General features: G+C 40.7%; 1 protein-coding gene across 1 annotated transcript in view; it reads left to right on the forward strand.

The window, feature by feature from the left end:
* Positions 1-20,627, forward strand: part of lekr1 (leucine, glutamate and lysine rich 1) — a 213,687-nt gene that overhangs the window by 156,531 nt on the left and 36,529 nt on the right. The window contains exons 7-9 of the mRNA XM_060833918.1: positions 696-777; positions 14,883-14,960; positions 15,825-16,028. Of these exons, the coding sequence (XP_060689901.1) occupies positions 696-777; positions 14,883-14,960; positions 15,825-16,028 (364 nt within the window). The remainder of the gene's footprint in view (positions 1-695; positions 778-14,882; positions 14,961-15,824; positions 16,029-20,627) is intronic.

A 20,627-nucleotide genomic window follows, 5' to 3' on the forward strand; every position in this document is an offset into this window, starting at 1 on the left:
CCATACCCCTACATTTACCCCTTACCTAACACTACGGGCAATTTAGCATGGCCAATTCACCCTGACCCGCACATCTTTGGACTGTGGGAGGAAACCAGAGCACCCGGAGGAAACCCACGCAGACACGGGGAGAATGTGCAAACTCCACACAGTCAGTCGCCTGAGGTGGGAATTGAACCTGGATCTCAGGCGCTGTGAGGCAGCAGTGCTAACCACTGTGCCACCGTGCCGCCCACAGGTATTTTCCCTGGGATGGGGGAGTACAGAACTAGAGGGCATAGATTTAAGGTGAGAGGGAAAAGATTTAAAAGGGACCTAAGGGGCAACTTTTTCACACAGAGGGTGGGGCTTATATGGAATAAGCTGCCAGAGGAAGTAGTGGAGGCTGGTACAGTTACAACTTTAAAAGGCATCTGGATGGGTATATGAATAGGAAGGATTTAGAGGGATTTGGATCAAATGCTGGTAAATGGGACAAAATTAATTTAGGATATCTGGTCAGCATGGACGAGTTAGATTGAATGGTCTGTTTCCATGCAGTACAACTCTATGATTCTGTGACTGTACAGCTTTAAGATGTGAACTGGAAATGCAGAGTTAAACACGTGAAGGATATGAGAGTGTTTGAACTCTGCTTATATCCTTCTAGTTGTATTAAGAATGTTGTTAAAATTGCCATTTATTGATCCTAACAGATCTCGAAAACCAGCTTATGACTCAGCAGCTTAATTTTCAAAAGGTTACAGAAGAATTGGAACACTGCAAGGAGTTGTTACTGTGAGTAAACAGCTTGAATCTTAAGTAGGATAGCTATGCATTTATTAAGATGTTTATGGATAACGTTATCTACTAATCAACTAATAATAATGTGGAATTTGTATACCTACCTCAAGCAAGCATAGATTTTTTGTTTCAGCAAACAGAAGTTTGAGAAAAGGAATGCTTTAGATTTGTTCTTTGCAATTAATAGAGCCAGACACACTGGACTGAATCTTATGATATTTTGTCATGTGGAGTTTAGTGGAGTGATTCTCATCATGAGACCAAGTAATTTTTCTTGCCATATGCAGTAATAAGCATTCCAGCCCTTCAGGCAATGAACACATCCAATTTCTGCAACATTTTACCATGTGCTGTTTTTGGAACAACTCACAATCACTGGAGATCGCATATTTAAAAGGCCAAAGTGTGTCCAGGCAAACACTGACAGGGAAATTCTTTTCCCCCAGAATCCCCAGTGGACGCCATGAGACTAGATCATGCTCCACTGGTCCAAGATTGTTACCAGGGTTAGAGCAGTCTCAACCACCAGGAGAAATTTCCAGTATTGTAGGAAGATAGTGAACGTCTTTCTCTACTCTGTCAGCGTATGTAGCGCCACCGTCTCTATGATAACTCATACTTACTCTGTCTCTGCTATTGGACCCATGTCCCACCAAGGCCCATGCTCTAACATTCTTACTAATGTGTGCAAAATCTTTTCTGTTCACTGTCACCCACCCCAACCTGTAACACCACTTTTGTCTGCTCTTTGCACAGTCTACTCACTAAGGAAGCATCCCACCTGCACCAACCATTGTTATCTTCCGTAATTCTTGCCTTTCTGTCATTGCAGATACAAAACATTCTATAATAGGGCAGAAGGAGTCAACATGAATGGTATGTTGTCACTCATTTGGCTCCTCACCGTTATGAGGAGAGGATCCTGACTCTGATCGTCCTGATCTAGTCTGGTGTTAGAGGCTGCCCTTAACCTACACTCCTGGGATCTCCAGAGCAAAGGCTGTCCCAACTGACTGGACTGACTGCTGCTTACAAACACGGCAGGCTCTCCTTTGAAAAAATGTTCCAGTAACCACACAATTGAGCACAGTCAAGCAACAATTTCAGTGCTGGTACAATATCATGTAAGCAGACGATGCATCACATGGAATGGTTAATCGATTCAAGCAGCTTATTTCTTTGGATATCCAGTACAGTTAGAGGATAGAGTAGACTCAATCAGCCCAGCCATACTCAACCCCAAAGCAATGTCTATTGTTAAATATGATGCTGTTATTGGGCAGAATTTGATGAACAATTCTGTATGCACTAACAGCTAGATTAACAATAAACACAAAATAATCAGTCTCGCTCATTATTTATCATTGTTCCAAGCAAAGTAAATTAATATGTAAAAACCTGTTCACTGCAAACAAAAGGTTCATTCCTTGCGCCTTTCTTGAATTACCCAGTAGTTTTCGGAGTGAACAGTTCTTTCCCAATAGCTTTCTCCAAGGCGTTCTTGTGTTTGTTCTGAGAAGTACAAACTTCTGAGAAGAATGTAGATGCTAAAGATCTGAAACAAAAACAGAAATTACTGGAGCAACTTAACAGAAATGGCAGCATCAACACTGAAGAGAAAGAACATTTAACATTTTAAGTGCAGTTCCCTTCTTCAGAAGATGTTTCTCTTGCAATTTCAGTTTTGTTTGAGATGAAAACTGGGTTTGATGAGTCATCTGAAAGACTGCACCTCTGATAATGCAATACCATTTCAGTTCTGCACTGAATTGTCAGTTCAGAATGTGTACTCAATTCCAGGAATGGAACATGACCATAATACCTTCTGAATCATGGCTAGGTTTTACACATTCTATTTAGTCATGTGGCATAAATCCAACCATCATGCTGCCTTTAACTTTGTTATGTGGCACTACAAATGTAAGAGGAATCAATAGCATGATAACACAAGCTATCTGTTATTCTGTATATAAACCACACTGACCCCCTCGATTAGATTCCAGGCTGTGACTTCCTGTCAGGGTGAAAGGGAAGGCTGGTAGGTATAGGGAATGCTGCCTGACTAAAGAAATTGAGGGGTTGATTAAGAAAAAGAAGGAAGCATATGTCATATAGACAAGATAGATCGAATGATTCCTTAGAAGAGTATAAAGGAAGTAGGAGTATACTTAAGAGGGAAATCAGGAGGGCAAAATGGGGACATGAGATTGCTTTGGCAAATAGAATTAAGGAGAATCCAAAGGGTTTTTACAAATATATTAAGGAAAAAGGGTAACTAGGGAGAGAATAGGGCCCCTCAAAGATCAGCAAGGCGGTCTTTGTGTGGAGCCACAGAAAATGGGGGAGATACTAAATGAATATTTTTCATCAGTATTTACTGTGGAAAAGGATATGAAAGATATAGACTGTAGGGAAATAGATGGTGACATCTTGCAAAATGTCCAGATATCCAGAGGAGGAAGTGCTGGGTGTCTTGAAACGGTTAAAGGTAGATAAATCCCCAGGACCTGATCAAGTGTACCCGAAAACTCTGTGGGAAGCTAGAGAAGTGATTGTTGGGCCTTTTGCTGAGATATTTGTATAATCGATAGTCACAGGTGAGGTGCCGGAAGACTGGAGGTTGGCAAATGTGGCTGTTTAAGAAGGGCAGTAAAGACAAGCCAGGGAATTATAGACCGGTGAACCTGACCTCGGTGGTGGGCAAGTTGTTGGAGGGAATCCTGAGGGACAGGATGCTCATGTATTTGGAAAGGCAAGGACTGATTCGGGATAGTCAATATTGCTTTGTGCGTGGGAAATCATGTCTCACAAACTTGATTGACTTTTTTTAAGAATCAACAAAGAAGATTGATGAGGACAGAGCAGTAGATGTGATCTATATAGACTTCAGTAAGGTCTTCGACAAGGTTCCCCTTGGGAGACTGATTAACAAGGTTAGATCTCATTGAATACAGGGAGAACTAGCCATTTGATTACAGAACTGGCTCAAAGGTAGAAGACAGAGGGTGGTGGTGGAGGGTTGTTTTTCTGACTGGAGGCCTGTGACCAGTGGAGTGCCACAAGGAGCGGAGCTGGGCCCTTTACTTTTTGTCATTTATATAAATGATTTGGATGCGAGCATAAGAGGTACAGTTAGTAAGTTTGCAGATGATATCAAAATTGCAGGTGTAGTGGATAGCGAAGAGGGTTACCTCAGATTACAACAATATCTTAACCAGATGGGCCAGTGGGCTGAGAAGTGGCAGATGGAGTTTAATTCAGATAAATGCGTGGTGCTGCATTTTGGGAAAATCTTAGCAGGACTTATAGACTTAATGAAGGGCTGTGGCCCGAAACGTCGAATTTCCTGTTCCTTGGATGCTGCCTAACCTGCTGTGCTTTAACCAGCAACACATTTTCAACTCTGATCTCCAGCATCTGCAGACCTCACTTTTTACTTATAGACTTAATGGTCAGGTCCTAGGGAGTGTTGCAGAACAAAGAGACCTTGGAGTGCAGGTTTATAGCTCCTTGAAAATGGAGTCACAGGTAGATAGGATAGTGAAGAAGGTGTTTGGTATGCTTTCCTTTATTGGTCAGAGTACTGAGTACAGGAGTTGGGAGGTCATGTTGTGGCAGTACAGGACATTGGTTAGGCCACTTTTGGAATATTGTATGCATTTCTGGTCTCCTTCCTTGTGTAACTTGAAAGGGTTCAGAAAAGATTTACAAGGATGTTGCCAGTGTTGGAGGATTTGAGCTACAGGGAGAGGTTGAACAGGCTGGGACTGTTGTCCTTTGAGCGTCGGAGGCTGAGGGGTGACCTTATCGAGGTTTACAAAATTATGAGGGGCATGGATAAGATAAATAGACAAAGTCTTTTCCTTGGGGTCGGGGAGTCCAGATCTAGAGGGCATAGATTAAGTGTGAGAGGGGAAAGATATGAAAGAGACGTAAGGGGCAACTTTTTCACACAGAGGGTGGTCCGTGTATGGAATGAGCTGCCAGAGGATATGGTGGAGGCTGGTACAATTGCAACATTTTAGAGGCATTTGGATGGGTATATGAATAGGAAGGGTTTGGGCGGATATGGGCCGGGTGCTGGCAGGTGGGACTAGATTGGGTTGGGATATCTGGTTGGCATGGACGGGTTGGACCGAAGGGTCTGTTTCCATGCTGTACATCTCTATGACTTTATGACTCTATGACAAGCTTCTAATTATGTATCACACTTGATAACCAAAATGAAAAAAAGGAAAGTTCTGCTTCTTGTGGTAGACGTTTCTAAAAAATGATTGCAGCTCATTTTGTTGAGTAGTTCTGTCTTGTTCCATTACATTCAGTGGTTACAACAGCTGGAATAATTCAAGAAATACTATGCCCCCCAACATTGACTTTCGGAATCATGATTTTTCTTATATTTGTTTAACATTCGCTCTAAATATCTCTTGGAGTGCAAAAGCAATTTATTTCAGTACATGGTCCCCTTTTATGTATGGCTGTGCACACAAGGTTACTTAAAGGGAGCAACTTTCACATGGCTTGCATAGCATTTTTGGATTGCCACATAAGCACTTGTTATGACGTGGAGACAGACAGCCAAGTCAAATCAGTCTCCCTCCCTCTGTATTCATAACATAGTAAAATGATCCGCAAGATTGACCCAATGGTTCTAACCAGACTTTTTGAATCATCAATACCACATTTTCTGAATTACAAAACTACACACCAGGTTTTTAATGTTCGCAAAAGATTAAAAATATATTAATAATAATAGTAGATTTATCAAAACAAAGTTAAACTACAAGGTAATCTAATTAATATCTATGATTTAAACCCAATATTTCTTGATTTTAGCTCCCGTCCCCCACACATAGACAGACAGAAAAGCAGACACAGTTAAGGGATAAATAAATAGAGAAAAATAATTGAGATGTGGTATCTTCAACATATAGGATTACATCTTGTATAGTTTTTGACAACTCTGATGCACAGAAATATCTTCCAGTCGGCTCCAACAAATATTCATTTAATTCTGAAGACTGAGATTCTATTCTCTGTATTCTCAGTAAGTTGATAATGAGAGGACAAGAGGGACCCATCAAACCTCTGTCCTGTAGCTTTTGTAGATACAATATTTCTGACTTAAACATAGTTCAAAAACCATTTCAAACTGTGGTTTTTCTTTGTTAGATGGGTTGTCTCCCTATGATGCTCTACTTACCATTCAAACATCTACCATCTGTTATGGAATGATACCTCTCTGCAGTTGAAGCGTCTATGGAGCACTTTAAAAAAAAACAACTCACAATTAACTTATATGCGCGACCTCAAAAGCAATCAACAGCTTGTTTGTTCTCTTTTTTTAACGCAAGCTGCTGTCAACAATCCAGAGGTAAACTTTCAACTCTCAGCTCATAGTTTACAGCTCCAAACAAAAACTGATAAAAAGAATAAAGTAATGAAAAACCAGGAAGATTTCAAATACATGCACCTGGGTATCATACAGGGAATGCATTTTTTTCTCTCCAACATGAATATTTCCTCTATGTTGCAGGAGTGACATTGATTTAATTTTTACTGTTCTTGACTCACTCATTTATTTATATACCAGATATTGCATAATGTATTCCAGAGAGATTGATCACCAAGTGACTTAGTTGCACAATCAAGTTATTTCACAGGAACAGACTGCAATATTACTGTAATAATTGTGCTAACTGCTGTAATTTAACTATTAGCTTGAGTGATAATGGATTCTTGTTACTTTTAGTAGTATTTAAACAAATCTAATCCTTATCCCTTATGCCTTTTCAATCTATGGATTAATAAAGTGGGCAATTGAGAAGCCACTAGTTGATACTTTAAGAAGCTTGTTTAGATGGCCATCTGGACTGCTAAACGTGTATCAAGTTAACACGGCATATTACCTTTTATTCCTTGTGCAAATGGCATCAGTTGCATTGGACTGAATCTTACGTATTTTTGGCTAAGTCTCAATTTCATCGAGTGACATAGAATTTTTCTCCATGAGACCTGATGAGATCTTGTGCTATGCTTTACCAAATTTGCCTAATTATCTATCTGCATGCATCTATTGTGCTTCCTCACCTGATTCTAGCCCCATTCTACCACGTAGTACACTTGGAACCACTGGCTACTGCTGTGATATCTTGGAATCTTCAGAAGATTGCTATGCTGGGGCAAAGATCAGGAATTGCACAGCCCTGTGCAATTCCTGATCTTTGCCCCAGCATAGCAAACAAGGAAACCTGACACCTCACTTTGTGAACAGGAACCTGGTAGCCCTGGAGAGCCTGCAGGATTGGCAGTGAAGGCCACAATACTCGATCATGGTCTGAAGTTGTTACCCAGGTCAGTGCGGTCTCAGCCATCTGGAGGAAAGCATCGTAATATAAGAAGAAGATGAATGACATTCTCCACTTGGCCAACGTAACTGCCAATCTTTTCTCTTCAACACCTTAGACTCACTCTACCTGTGCCGACGCTCATGCTCTATCTATCACTCTGACCAATGTTTGCACCATCTTCCCTCACTTGCTGTCCTTCACACATTCCTGCTCTCTCGCTTGGGACACCCCCACCCCCCCACCCAACCCCCACCCCGTACAAAAAGTCACAACCGTGCTGCTGACTTTCATGTTCGTTAATACTTGTCTCTCTCATTCCACAAGTAAAACACCTCACAACAGGGCAGAATGTGGCAATGGAATCTGCTACATTGGTGGAGGTGATGTCAATGCGGGAGGCCCAGGAGTGAAAGGTGTTGCCTGAGATGACTTTGTTGTTGACTGGATTTGGTGCTGCTGGTGGAAGGGCATCATGGCGACATTATTGAGGTGAGCCCAGCAGCAAGAGATGCAGCTCTGACATTGGTGGGTGTTACGCACGCAGGAGAGAGGTGGTGGTGGAGCAGAATCCGCCCAGTGGTGAAAGATGGCACCTGAAGAGTGGCAACGTCAGTGTTGGTTGGATTTCATATAGACAGGAATGAGGTGATGAAGGAAGGTTGGCGGTGCAGGCGTGCTGACGATTGACTCTCTTTAAACTATATCTTTCTATTTTTTTCTTATTTTAAACTATTCAAAATGGTGCTGGATCATGGCAAAAGTGAAAAAGCTTTTAACTGTATTTAATTGTCAATAATTGGATTGAATTAGGCAACGAAGGATTGTCCAGGACTTGTCAGAAGCCAAAACACTATGCCATGTTCTTTGCAGCCTGCAACACATTATCAATGAGGATGAGCACCTCGCCAAGGCCTTCCCCGCACCTGCACTTCTCATCTTTAAACAACCATCAAACCTCAAACAGGTCATTGTTCGCAGCAAACTGCCTGGCCTTCAAGACAATACCATACAACTCTGTCATGGCAGATGCTGCAAGACTTGTCAGAGTGTTGACACAGATACCACCTTTACATGTGGGGACACCACCCACCATGTACGCAACAGGCACTCATGCAAATCAGCCAATGTTGTCTATCTGATACACTTCAGGCAAGGATGCCCTGAGGCACAATACATTGGCAAGACCGAGCAGAGGCTACAGCAATAGATGAATGGACACCACACGACAATTACCAGCCAGGCGTGTTCCCTCCCAGATGGAGAACACGTCAGCGGTTCAGGACATTCAGCCTCAGACCTTCGGGTGACCATCCTCCAAGGCAGGCTTTGGGACGAGCAACAGCACAGAGTGGCCAAGCAGAGGCTGATAGCCAAGTTCGGTACCGATGGAGATGGCCTGAACTGGGACCTTGGATTCATGTCACACTATAGGTGACCCCACTGCACTACACACTGTCTCACACCCATCCACATGCACGCGCACGTGTATACACACACACACACACACACACACACACGTTTGTGGGGTGAATTTGTACTTGCAGAATAACATTTTATTTTACTCAAAAACTGCATGAATCCATGTAAGATTCTGTAAATCCGTATTTTTAGAAATACAATCAGTCTGAACATTGGGGCACAGATGAACAGACTTTAACCTCACACCTGCAATGTATTATCTGAGCTGACATGGCACCTATATTGTTAAAGTTCTCATATGAAAGAACTGAAACCAACATGGTCATTCTAAAAGATGGGAGGCTTAACAAACAATCCAGGTCTGTTTAAATATATCATTTAAGTTGCACACACTGTAAACGTTTGCTATAACTTCTGTCTTACAATCTTATACTTCACAACCACCTGATGAAGGAGCAGTGCTCTGAAAGCTAGTGTTTCCAAAAAATCTGGTGGACTATAACCTGGTGTTGTATAATTTTTAATCTCCTATAGACTGCCTTACAATGTAATGAAACAAGAAGAAAGCGAAGTGACAATTTTTGTGTAACATATTTGTAATAGTGCTCAATCTACTTAGGTGAAAGCTGTGGGCTCAAGTTTTACATCGCTACAACTAGTCTTCAGTTTTTGATGAGAACTTTCTTAGTCATTGTGATTTATGCTGATATTAAGTTTAATGTTTACATAATCTACATTAAAAAATTGTAAATAACTTCAGTGGACCACAAAATACCAAAGTCAGAGAGCTAATTGATTAAGTATTCCTTTTCATGCATGCATATTTATTTGAATGAGAGCGGAGTGATTATTGTATTCTGATGAATCATGAGAACATAGATTGCAGCTCATTTATCACATTGTTATTCACAGGATATTGCTGAATGCGAGTTGGCAATCATTTTTGTCTTTAGAACATCAATTACTATATGCCTGGATCAGAGCTATATAAATAAAAGTCATTCTTTCAGACCACCTCAAAGGCTTAGCCATTTTTCACTGTTCTTCTTCATCCACATGCTTCTTCTGCACAACACCCCCTCTGGCAATTTTCTGACATATGCGTTGGCATCGTGTTTTGTTAATACCGTTGTTGTTTGATATCAACTGTTATTTGATCGATTTTTTTCTGAATTTCCACCTTAGTCTGGACAAAGTTTCAGCAATTATCAGTCGCCTTCTGAAGATTCTAACACCATTAGATGTCAAGGGGTGTTGCTTAGATTGACTGTTATTTGAAATAGTTGTTGCCTGGCATTTGCATGGCATGAATTTTACTTGTCACTTTTCAAACCAAGCCTGGATATTGCCCAGATCATGTTGCATTTGAACATGGACTGCTTCATTTATGAATGTATGTAAAAATCACACAACATCATGTTATAGTCCAATAGATTTATTTGGAAGTACAAGCTATCAGAATATTGCTCCTTTGTCAGGTAGCTAGTGGAGCAGGATCATAGGTTTGTTTAGTATATTGCATCAGTTGTATGACACTATGATCTTTTGCTAAAAATTCTGTGTTGTATGGTCCAGCTCCACTAGCTACCTGATGAAGGAACAGCGCTCCAAACACTCGTACTTCCAAATAAACCTGTTGGACTGTAACCTGGTACAGTGTGATGTTTAACTTTGTCCACCCCAATCCAACACCATCACCTCCACATCATTTATGAATGGGGTTGAATATTATGCAATCAAAGCGAGTAGCCCCACTCCTGACTTCAAGATAGAGAGAAGGTCACTGATGAAGCAGTTAAAGATGATTGTACCAAGACTCTATCCTGAGGAATACCCGCAGATATGTACTAGAGCTGAGATGATTGACCTCCAACAACAACATCCATCCTCCTATGTGCCAGATATAACACCTTCCACCAGAACGCTTGTTCACTGATTGTCATTGATGCCATACTCAGTTGAATGGTGTCTTGATATCCAAGGCTATTACTGTCGTCTCACCTCTGGAATTCAGCTTTTTTGTTTATATTTGAGTCAAGATTGAAATAAGGTCCAAAACTGAGTGGACCTGGCAGAAACCAAACTGGGCATCATTGAGCAGGCTGTTGCTGAGCAAGTGCTGCTTGATGGCACTGTTGATAACACCTTCCATCACTTTACTGATAATCGACAGTAGGCTGATGGGCTGATAATTATTAAGGAGATGTCAGTGTTGCAACTGTATTGGAACAGCTTGGCCAGGAGAGCAGCAAGTTATGGAGTGCAAGTCTTCAGTACTATTGCCAGAATGTTGTGACGGCCCATAGCGTATGCAGTATTCAATGCCACCGACTATTTCTTGATATCATGTGGAGTGAATGAAATTAGCTGAAGACTGGTATCTGTAATGGTGAGGACTACTGGAGGAGCCCAGGATGGATCATCTTTTGTCACTTCTGGCTGAAGATTACTGTGAATGCTTCAGCCTTATCTTTTGCACTGATGTACTAGTCTATTTCATCATTGAGAATGAGGGTATTTGTGGAGTTTCCTCCTCTGGTGAATTCCTTAATTGTCCAACACCTTTCATGACTGGATGTGACAGGACTGCAGAGTTTGGATCAGATCCATTGGTTGTGGCATTGCTTAACTCATCAGCCTGAAACTTCCCTTTTAAATATTCCTGGTGCAGCTCCTGGCATGCTCTCCTGCATTCTCCATTGAAATGGGGTTGCTGTCCTAGCTTGATGGTAATGGTTGAGTGAGGGGTATGCCAATCCATGAGGTTGCAGATTGTGCTGGAATACAATTTTCCTACTGTTGATAGCCCCAGGAGTTGATTCTAGGGGAAGGCCTGCTGGTTGCCTCACTATGATTTTGTTGTGTTTTGACGGGTTCCACAAAAAGAAATAGACCTGAACACCTCAACAATATTCTATCTATTGTACCTGATACTCACATTAAAGACATTAAAGCCTAAAGTTTTGTAGAGCTTAAAATTGCTCAGAAAGCCTTCAGAACATAAACTCAAACTAAAATGGACTCATGATAAAGTGGGATACTCATGTCTGAACAACATGCTCTAGACGAAAAAGGCGATGTAAAGCAGATGTCTTTTAGTTGGATCCTTGCTCTTAAAAGCACTTGTAGCAGATCTGTTTACAAGTCACTGCTTCTCTACATCAGACATACAGGAGAAGGAATAGAAGACTGCATACAGCTGTCTGCACAAGAGAAAGGATCGTGAAATACTCTGTGAGGATCTTGATGTAAGTTGAGAAACTGGAAGACATTAACGTCGACAAAAATCTTCGTAAAAGAAAGAGACTGATTATTTTTAAAGTAACACCAGAAAATAAATCACTGAAACTAAGAATAAATATTCCGCTTTATTAAAAATGATTTGATACAAATTTCTGCCTGATTTGCACCAAGCCATCTTTAGCTCATAGAGTTGTAGAGTCATAGAGATGTACAGCACAGAAACAGACCCTTCGGTCCAACACGTCCCAACCCAATCTAGTTCCGTCTACCAGCACCCGGCCCATATCCCTCCAAACTCCTATTCATTTACCCATCCTGATACCTTTTAAATGTTGTAATTGTTCTAGCCTCCACTATTTCCTCTGGCAGCACATTCCACACACATACCACCCTCTGCGTGAAAAGGTTGCCCCTTAGGTCTCTTTTATATCTTTCCTCTCTCACCCTAAACCTATCCCCGTTAGTTCTGGACTCCCCCACCCCAGGGAAAAGATCTTGTCTATTTATCCTATCCATGCCCCTCATGATTTTGTAAACCTCTATAAGGTCACCCCTCAGCCTCTGCTGCTCCAGGGAAAACAGCCCCAGCCTGTTCAGCCTCTCCCTGTAGCTCAAATCCTCCAACCCTGGCAACATCCTTGTAAATCTTTTCTGAACCCTTTCAAGTTTCTCAACATCCTTCCGATAGGAAGGAGATCAGAGTTGCATGCAATATTCCAAAAGTGGCCTAACCAATGTCCTGTACTGCCACAACATGACCTCCCAACTCCTGTACTCAATGCTCTGACCAATAAAGGAAAACATACCAAATGCCTTCTTCACTATCCTATCTACCTGTGACTTTCAAGGAGCTATGAACATGCACTCCAAGGTGTCTTTGTTCAGCAACATTGTCTAGGACCTGACCATTAAGTATATAAGTCCTACTAAGATTTGCTTTTTCAAAATGCAGCACCTCGCATTTATTTAAATGAAGCTCAATCTGTCACTCCTGAGTCCATTGGCTCATCCGATGGAGGTCCCGTTGTAATCCAAGGTAATCTTCTTCGCTGTCCATTACACCTCCAAGTTTTGTGTCATCTGCAAACTTACTAACTATACCTCTTAAGCTTACATCCAAATAATTTGTATAAATGACAAAAAGTAGTAGACCCAGCACCAATGCTTGTGGCACTCCACTGATCACAGGCCTCCAGTCTGAAAACAACCCTCCACCACCACACTCTGTCATCTACCTTTGAGCCAGTTCTGTATCCAAATGGTTAGTTCTAAGAATTTCCCACATTTAATGCTTTTACAGTTTGTATAAAATTGATGTATTTAGACATTAATTGCACATTGAATTTGCAAGAGAAAGTTAAGTCATTAAGTTATCAGTGTAAGTATTACAAGTATTACTTACATTATTAGTGTAAATATTTTAATAACATTATTGTTAATAATAACCAACAAATCTCTTCAGCTCATAAATTAAGTATTTTTTTAAAGAAATGTTAGAAAAGCTGCCACCACAACTTCAGGGGGCTCACTTACCACTCATGCAGGTACAATGTCCGTGATATCATTGTTGGCAATGCTGAAGTTAGCTGCTTGCATCAAAGAATAGAACCAATAAAAGGGATTATTTTCAAATATTTTAAATTAATTCAGTTCAAATCCTGGGATTGCATAACTCATACAACCTCACTCCAACACTTGTCAGGCCTGTTCCTACTCCTCCACCCACTGCCTCTATGCTGCTCACTGCCTTGATTCTTTGCTGTTTGCCATTCTCTGAGCAGAACAGTCAGGAGAGTAATGAATGGAGCAATGACTGAAGCAGCAGGCAGGGCAGTGAGAGAGGCAGTCAGCAGAGCGGCAAGTGGTATGGCAACTAAAGTAGCAAGTGAGATGGGCAAGCAGCGCAGTAAATGGAGTAACCAAAAGAATAGCATGCAAGTGCAGCAACTAGACTACAAAGTGGGGTTGTGAGCACAACAGTGACTAAAGCAGTGAACAGAGTGGCAAATGGGATGGATGAGCAGAACAGCGAGTGGGGTGGTGAATACTACAGCAAGTGGAGTGCCAAATGGAATTGTCAACCACCTGATGAAGGAGCAGTGCTCCGAAAGCTAGTGATTCCAGATAAACCTGTTGGACTATAACCTGGTGTTGTGTGATTTTTAACTATTATTTATCCAATTGTTCTCTAATATCCAGGTAGCCCTTTTCTCTTCTACAATGTTATTTCCTCACATTTTCAGCAAGTCTGGAAGTATTTTTTAAAAATATTACAACTTTAATTCTCACTGATAGGAACATGGCAGAATGCCATTCTTCTATTGTCAATACTACAATTCACTAACATAGAATACAGTTGGGCATAAATACTTTATTTTGAACATACTCTGTTCTGATATTAACAGTGTGCATTTGCATGAATTGCTGTGACTAGCTTTCTTCTGACAATTTGAAGAAATTCAAGTATCTTCAATTGATGATATACCTATTAAATACAAATAAAAATCCATTGTTCATATAATCAGCCTGTTGTCTAAGCATTCAGTATTTTCTCAATGTTTTTTATTTTGCAATTTTAGATGCGTCATTTTGTATTTGTGTTTCTTCAGTTGGAGCTGGTCTACAGGTACAATATAGCAACCAAAACATGCATTTACACAATATCTTTAATATGGTAAAATTTCACAGGATAGAAGTATAATAAAAGAAATGTATACCAAGCCACTCAGGAGAAATTAAGAGGCATGATTAAACATTAGTTCACTGAGTTACATTTTATGTCATGCGTTAAAGGAAGTGAAAGAGTAGGAAAAGTGAAGACAAAGGAATTCCAGACTTTATAGCATTGACCAGGTGACCAGGCAAAGGAAGTGGGGTAGCAGAGGAGGTCTAAGCTAGAGAAGAGCAGAATTTTCAGTGAATCATGCCAACTCTGGCTACAACCCCAATTGTTGAAAAAGATTGCCTTCTCTCCTTTTTGATTCTTCCTGCCAGCAAAAGTTACCCTCTAGTCTCTAACTTTGGTGTTTATGTAAGAAAAAATGGGTATTGGAAAATGTAATCATTGTTGCTTTTATAACTTCATAGGAATAAATCAAAGGAAGTGGAAGATCTTCTCTCAAAGCTAACAAAACTGGAGTATGTACATAATGAGAGGGAATCCAGGTAAGTAATAGGTTTTCATTTGTTGTGGTTCTATTCGCTGAGCTGGGAATTTGTGTTGCAGATGTTTCATCCCCTGTCTAGGTGACATCCTCAGTGCTTGGGAGCCTCATGTGAAGCGCTTCTGTGATGTTTCCTCCGGCATTTATAGTGGTTTGTCTCTGCCGCTTCCGGTTGTCAGTTCCAGCTGTCCGCTGCAGGGGTCCAGGTTGATGTGCTTATTGGTTGAATCTGTGGATGAGTACCATGCCTCTAGGAATTCTCTGGCTGTTCTCCGTTTGGCTTGCTCTATAATAGTAGCGTTGTCCCAGTCGAACTCATGTTGCTTGTCATCTGCGTGTGTGGCTACTAAGGATAGCTGGTCGTGTCATTTCGTGGCTAGTTGGTGTTCATGGATGCGGATCGTTAGCTGTCTTCCTGTTTGTCCTATGTAGTGTTTTGTGCAGTCCTTGCATGGGATTTTGTACAATACATTGGTTTTGCTCATGCTGGGTATCGGGTCCTTCGTTCTGGTGAGTTGTTGTCTGAGAGTGGCTGTTGGTTTGTGTGCTGTTATGAGTCCTAGTGGTTGCAGTAGTCTGGCTGTCAGTTCGGAAATGCTCTTGATGTATGGTAGTGTGGCTAGTCCTTTGGATTGCGGCATGTCCTCGTTCCGTTGTCTTGCCCTTAGGCATCTGTTGATGAAATTGCACGGGTATCCATTTTTGGCGAATACACTGTATAGGTGTTCTTCTTCCTCTTTTTGCAGTTCTGGTGTACTGCAGTGTGTTGAGGCCCTTTTGAACAGGTTTTCATTTGCTGTTGTACACTACTACTATTATAGGCAGAAGATTATTTCAGTTACAGATGTTCTTTATATTATCACAGGTATTGCAAAGAGATTGAAGAAAAAGAGAAACAATGGCTACGTTGTGAACAAAAGTGTAAGAGTTTAGAAGAACAGCTAGAAATCAAAGTTTGCCAGGAGTCAAAACTACAAGACCGATCATCAGTCTCTCAAAATGAAATACTGACTCTAAAAACTGCCCTAAGTCAGGCAGAAGAGAAGCTGGAAGCATTGAAACAAGAAAGGTGAAAGTCAAATGATGTTGCTCTTTTAGAAAATATATTTGAAATAAAGAACATTTATATCATGACCTATCTCTCTTCCCATGCAAACAATATCAGTGGTGGTATTTCCCCTCCTCCCTAGCATCTATGTATTCTCAACTATGATATTCTAAATTCCATTCATTTGTCTTTTATCCAACTGCCTATCGTCAAACTTCCTTTAAGAACCATGAAATCCATGTGATTTAGATTTTCCTATTGAGGCCACAAAATGGCATGCCTAAACTTAGGTAACATGGAATCAGATTTTCATCTTGCAGGCAGCAATAGCTAGTCAGGCTATGTTCTTGATTCAGTCTGAACTCTGATTTGGCACCAATCACCCACACTATCTTTATGCTGGAATGGTATTAGGGCTGATGTTGCCTGAAGCAGGCCTGAGATGGAAAGAGAGGTTAGTAGATTCCAACATAGCTGGGTTAAAAGGCTTGCCATTACAATCTGGGGCATAGTTGTGGAGATGAGGACCCTTACCCTCAGCTCTTACTCCCCTGGCTTCCAATTCCACTCCTTATTCTCCATACCCCTTCCAAATTCACTGTATACCCTATGACCCCATGCTGTTCATGCCATTCATTCCTATACCTCATCTTAATCCTCTTTTAACCAAGTCACCCATAGTTCCCTCAATGCCCATATGCACTCAACCAGAAGCCCCGGTTTACAGATCTCATGATTCTCAACTGTCATGCATTGTTAAGATTGGTAGTTCATGCCTGGTTTCTTTATACTGCATCCCTCAGGATTGCAGGTGGTTCAAATCTCAGAATTAGGTCCTAGACATCATTTTAAAGCATCCCTGTCATGGATTGATCTCAGACTGGGTCGAGAAAGTCTAGCCTGAATTGGCAATTTGTACTGACTAGCTAGAAAGTATTTAACTGGGGTGACATGATGGCTCAGTGATTAATAGTGCTGCCTCACAGCGTCAGAGACCCGGGTTTGATCCCTGCCTCGGGCAACTGGCTGTGTGGAGTTTGCGCATTCTCCCCATGCCTGCATGTGTTTGCTCTGGTTTGCTCTCACAATCCAAAGATGTGCAGGTTAGGTGAATTGACCATGCGAAATTGTCTATAATAGGAATGTGTAGGTTAGGTGCATTAGTCAGGATAAATGCAGAGTAATAGGATACTGGGTGGGTTACTCTTCAAGGGGCAGTGTGGACTTGTTGAGCCGAAGGACCTGTTTCCACACTATAGGGAATCTATGGCTTACTTTGTCTGAATCTATTTTTTTTTGTTTTCATCGACTTCATCTATTCTTAACTGCTTTTGCCCGTTATTCTTCTGCCAAAAATATTATGATCCCTATCTTTTTATTTTCCACTCATGTTCAGTTGCAACCAAGTGATATAACTGCTATCAGTTTTTCTTCGTATTTGTCGCATAACTGTTTCTAATTCCCAAATTCATTTCTTGTATTCTAAATGTTTCAATATCTGCATTTTATCTACTTTTGTTATGATGCCAGTATGATTATAATACTGGACAAGTCAATCCGAGAGTGAAATCTGGCTCGATAGATCATAAGTTTCTTTTTTGCCGTTTGGTTACCATGAACAGTCAGTGAACATATTTCTGCAAGGCTGTCAATGTTCTTTTAACAATAAAAACAAGATCATTAGACACAAGAAAAACAAACTTTGTATAAGGCAATTTAACAACATTTTAATACAAGCAACAAAAACAAAGATTCAGCTTTTCCCCAGCAATGCCCTGTGCAGATACTCAATCCCAGTGGAATATCACTCTTATCTTAACTTTAAGATTGTTCATTCAACTAATTCTTTCCAGGTTTGTTGGTCTAGCAACGTCTTTCTATCTGATGACCTCAAAGCTTCTTTCCAATGTTGATAACATAGACCTCTTCAGGTCTTTCCACAATGTAGAGTGTTGGACTGGGGTGGATAAAGTCAACAATCACATAACACTGGGTTATTTGAAACAGCAAGCTTTCGGTGCCCTGGTGCCTTCTTCAGGCAGCTAGTGAGAGAGAATACATCATAACAGAACGTAAAGTAAAAGATCAAAGGGTCTTACAACTTAAGTGAATATATTGAACAAACATAGACGACTATAAAGTTTTTAATCAGTTACTGATTAAAGACTTACTAACCATCTAGGTTTGCTCAGTGCATTTACAGAATGTATTACCTTTGAATCTTTACCCTTACAGACATTACTTTTTTGTGTCTGTTATAGTAATTGGTGAACAGTTTGCAGCACTCTTTACTGAAATCCTAAGATTGAAAGTACTAGCGTAATTGATTTTCTATAATTATATTTAATCATCACTTTTTATTTCCAAACCCAGTAAATTCACAAGTGTAGTAGCAGGAACGGTTTGTTAGAAAGGGAACATTCTTTTAGTCTCAAAAATTGACAGAAACGGAACTTGAAGCAAATTAATCTTTACGTAAGAGACCAACCTCACGTGTTGCCAAACTTTGAAGCTTAAAAATCTTTTAACCTCCGTATTAGTTACAACTTCTTTAGGGACAAAGGCTAAGTGATAGTCCTTAATTACAGCTTTTGAATCCACCAGTTCACGAAGTTTAGAGGAAAAATTTAATTCCAATACATTGTTCATCTAAATCTGATTCATACTGACAATCTATAATGTGGTGAAAAACTTAAGTTTCCTTGTGAAATGTATCAAACTGATACATGAGTCCCAATGAAGTCTGGGCAACTGGATGTAATTTCAGTGTGTCTAGCTGTGGTCCTCTGATACAGCCACTATATTATAATTTTAATTCCAGGTTTGGCACCAAAAGCATTGTAGCAGGGGAGTGCAAACTGACATGACACAAACTCAAGAATCCAAATGGTTAATCCAAAAATGGAACTTGTGGGAATTCTAGTATAGAAACCACACATTTATTACTCAGGATACACAAAGACGCCTTGTTTTAATGATGTCTTTTATGATCAACTACTGGAGGCAGCGAGGAATTGAAAAGCAATACTTTCCCTTTGCAATAAGACTAAGAAGTCTGTTGCCTTAAAGAAGACATGGCTTGAGGTGGTCCAGGAGACATCAGCCCACTGCATTGTGCAATGCTCCTGGCTTCAGTGTAGCAAGTGTTTTGATGGTCTAAGCTAGTAAAGAAAGATGAGTATGGTTGTACATACACTTCAATCACCGCACCCTCTCAATTTGCCTTATCAGATCTACTCCATCACATCACTGCTCACACTCAATTCTCTTGCACCCATACCATTCCTTCACTTTACATGCAATTCCTCACAGCCAATTATATCCATCACTGCTATCTACTTTCACATTTGTTTAATTTGCTGATTCTCTCTCTCGCAGTCACCTTCATGAAATGCATTGCATTCATCAGGTGAACCAAGAGTTTTATTCTTTTATCTGTTCCAAGAAAAGAAAGCAAGGTATGGAGAAAGGGAGGACTGAAAATGATCCTCCGCAGATCTCACAACAGACAGCTGCAGACTCGGAAATTTTGGAAGTCAATAGCATTTTCTCCCAAGATCATTAAAGAAGAACCCTCCAGCTTCCTCGTGAAACACTTAGATGTCAGTGAAGCAACATGTCATTCAACATGCAGTTATGTTGACTTGATTTCACTATTAAGTGAAACAAGGGTTCGATTTAATCCAGTCTATCACAATAGCAGCCAGGTCCTCTTAATTGTGGGAAACATGCTTCATTGTCCTGGTGACAGCAAAACCTTTCCTGATTAATTTGGATTGTTTAAGAGACTGAAATGGAATTCCTAACCTCTGGTGACAAAATAAATTGGTATGCATTTCCATGAGCTGACTTCATTTTAATGGTGTTACAGTTTTTGCTTTTTACCATGCCTCAGACATGAATCTAAATTAGCAATTCATACAAAGTATTCATTACAACAACGTATATCACATTTTTCCACATATACTATCTCCTGAAATTATGCAGTCTTGAGCTGGGCATTCTACATTTATATACGAAAAAAAATCATTACAAGGCTATGGGCCAAATGCTAAAAAATGGGATTTGAATAGTTATGTGGCTGTTTTTGACAGGCACAAGGTTGATTGGCTGCAGAGTCTTTGACTATGCTGTAGACCTCTATGACCCCATGACTCAGTGATTTCAAGTTTTCATGGTCATCAAGTTAGCTTTCTTGATGGATTTAAAACTGTCTCTTTCCTTTGTAACCTCCCTCATTTTTTTTTGAAGCTTTCTTCTTCTGCCATGTAGGCTCCCTCTCTCCCTTGCAGGCTTCCCTGTATCCATCTAGTCTCCCTTTGCAGCCTACCTCTTCCCTTTGCAGCCTCGCTTTCCCCTTTGCAACCTTGTTCTCTCCACTTGCAACCTTCCACTTCTCCTTACAGTCATATCCTCTTCATCCCTTTGTAGCCTTCTTCACCCCCTGCTCCACTTGCCATCTTCTGCTCTATGTTCCTTTTGTAATCTTCTCCCAATCCAGCCCTCTTTCAGCCTCCTTATAATCCTCCCACCCACCTTCGAGCCTCTTTCTCCTCACTTCTTTTGGAACCAACTTCTCCCCATGACCAGCTGGCTGTGTGCCTTCTTTTCCCACCTAAC

The sequence above is a fragment of the Hemiscyllium ocellatum genome, chromosome 13 (assembly GCF_020745735.1).
Source record: "Hemiscyllium ocellatum isolate sHemOce1 chromosome 13, sHemOce1.pat.X.cur, whole genome shotgun sequence".
NCBI lineage: Eukaryota > Metazoa > Chordata > Chondrichthyes > Orectolobiformes > Hemiscylliidae > Hemiscyllium > Hemiscyllium ocellatum.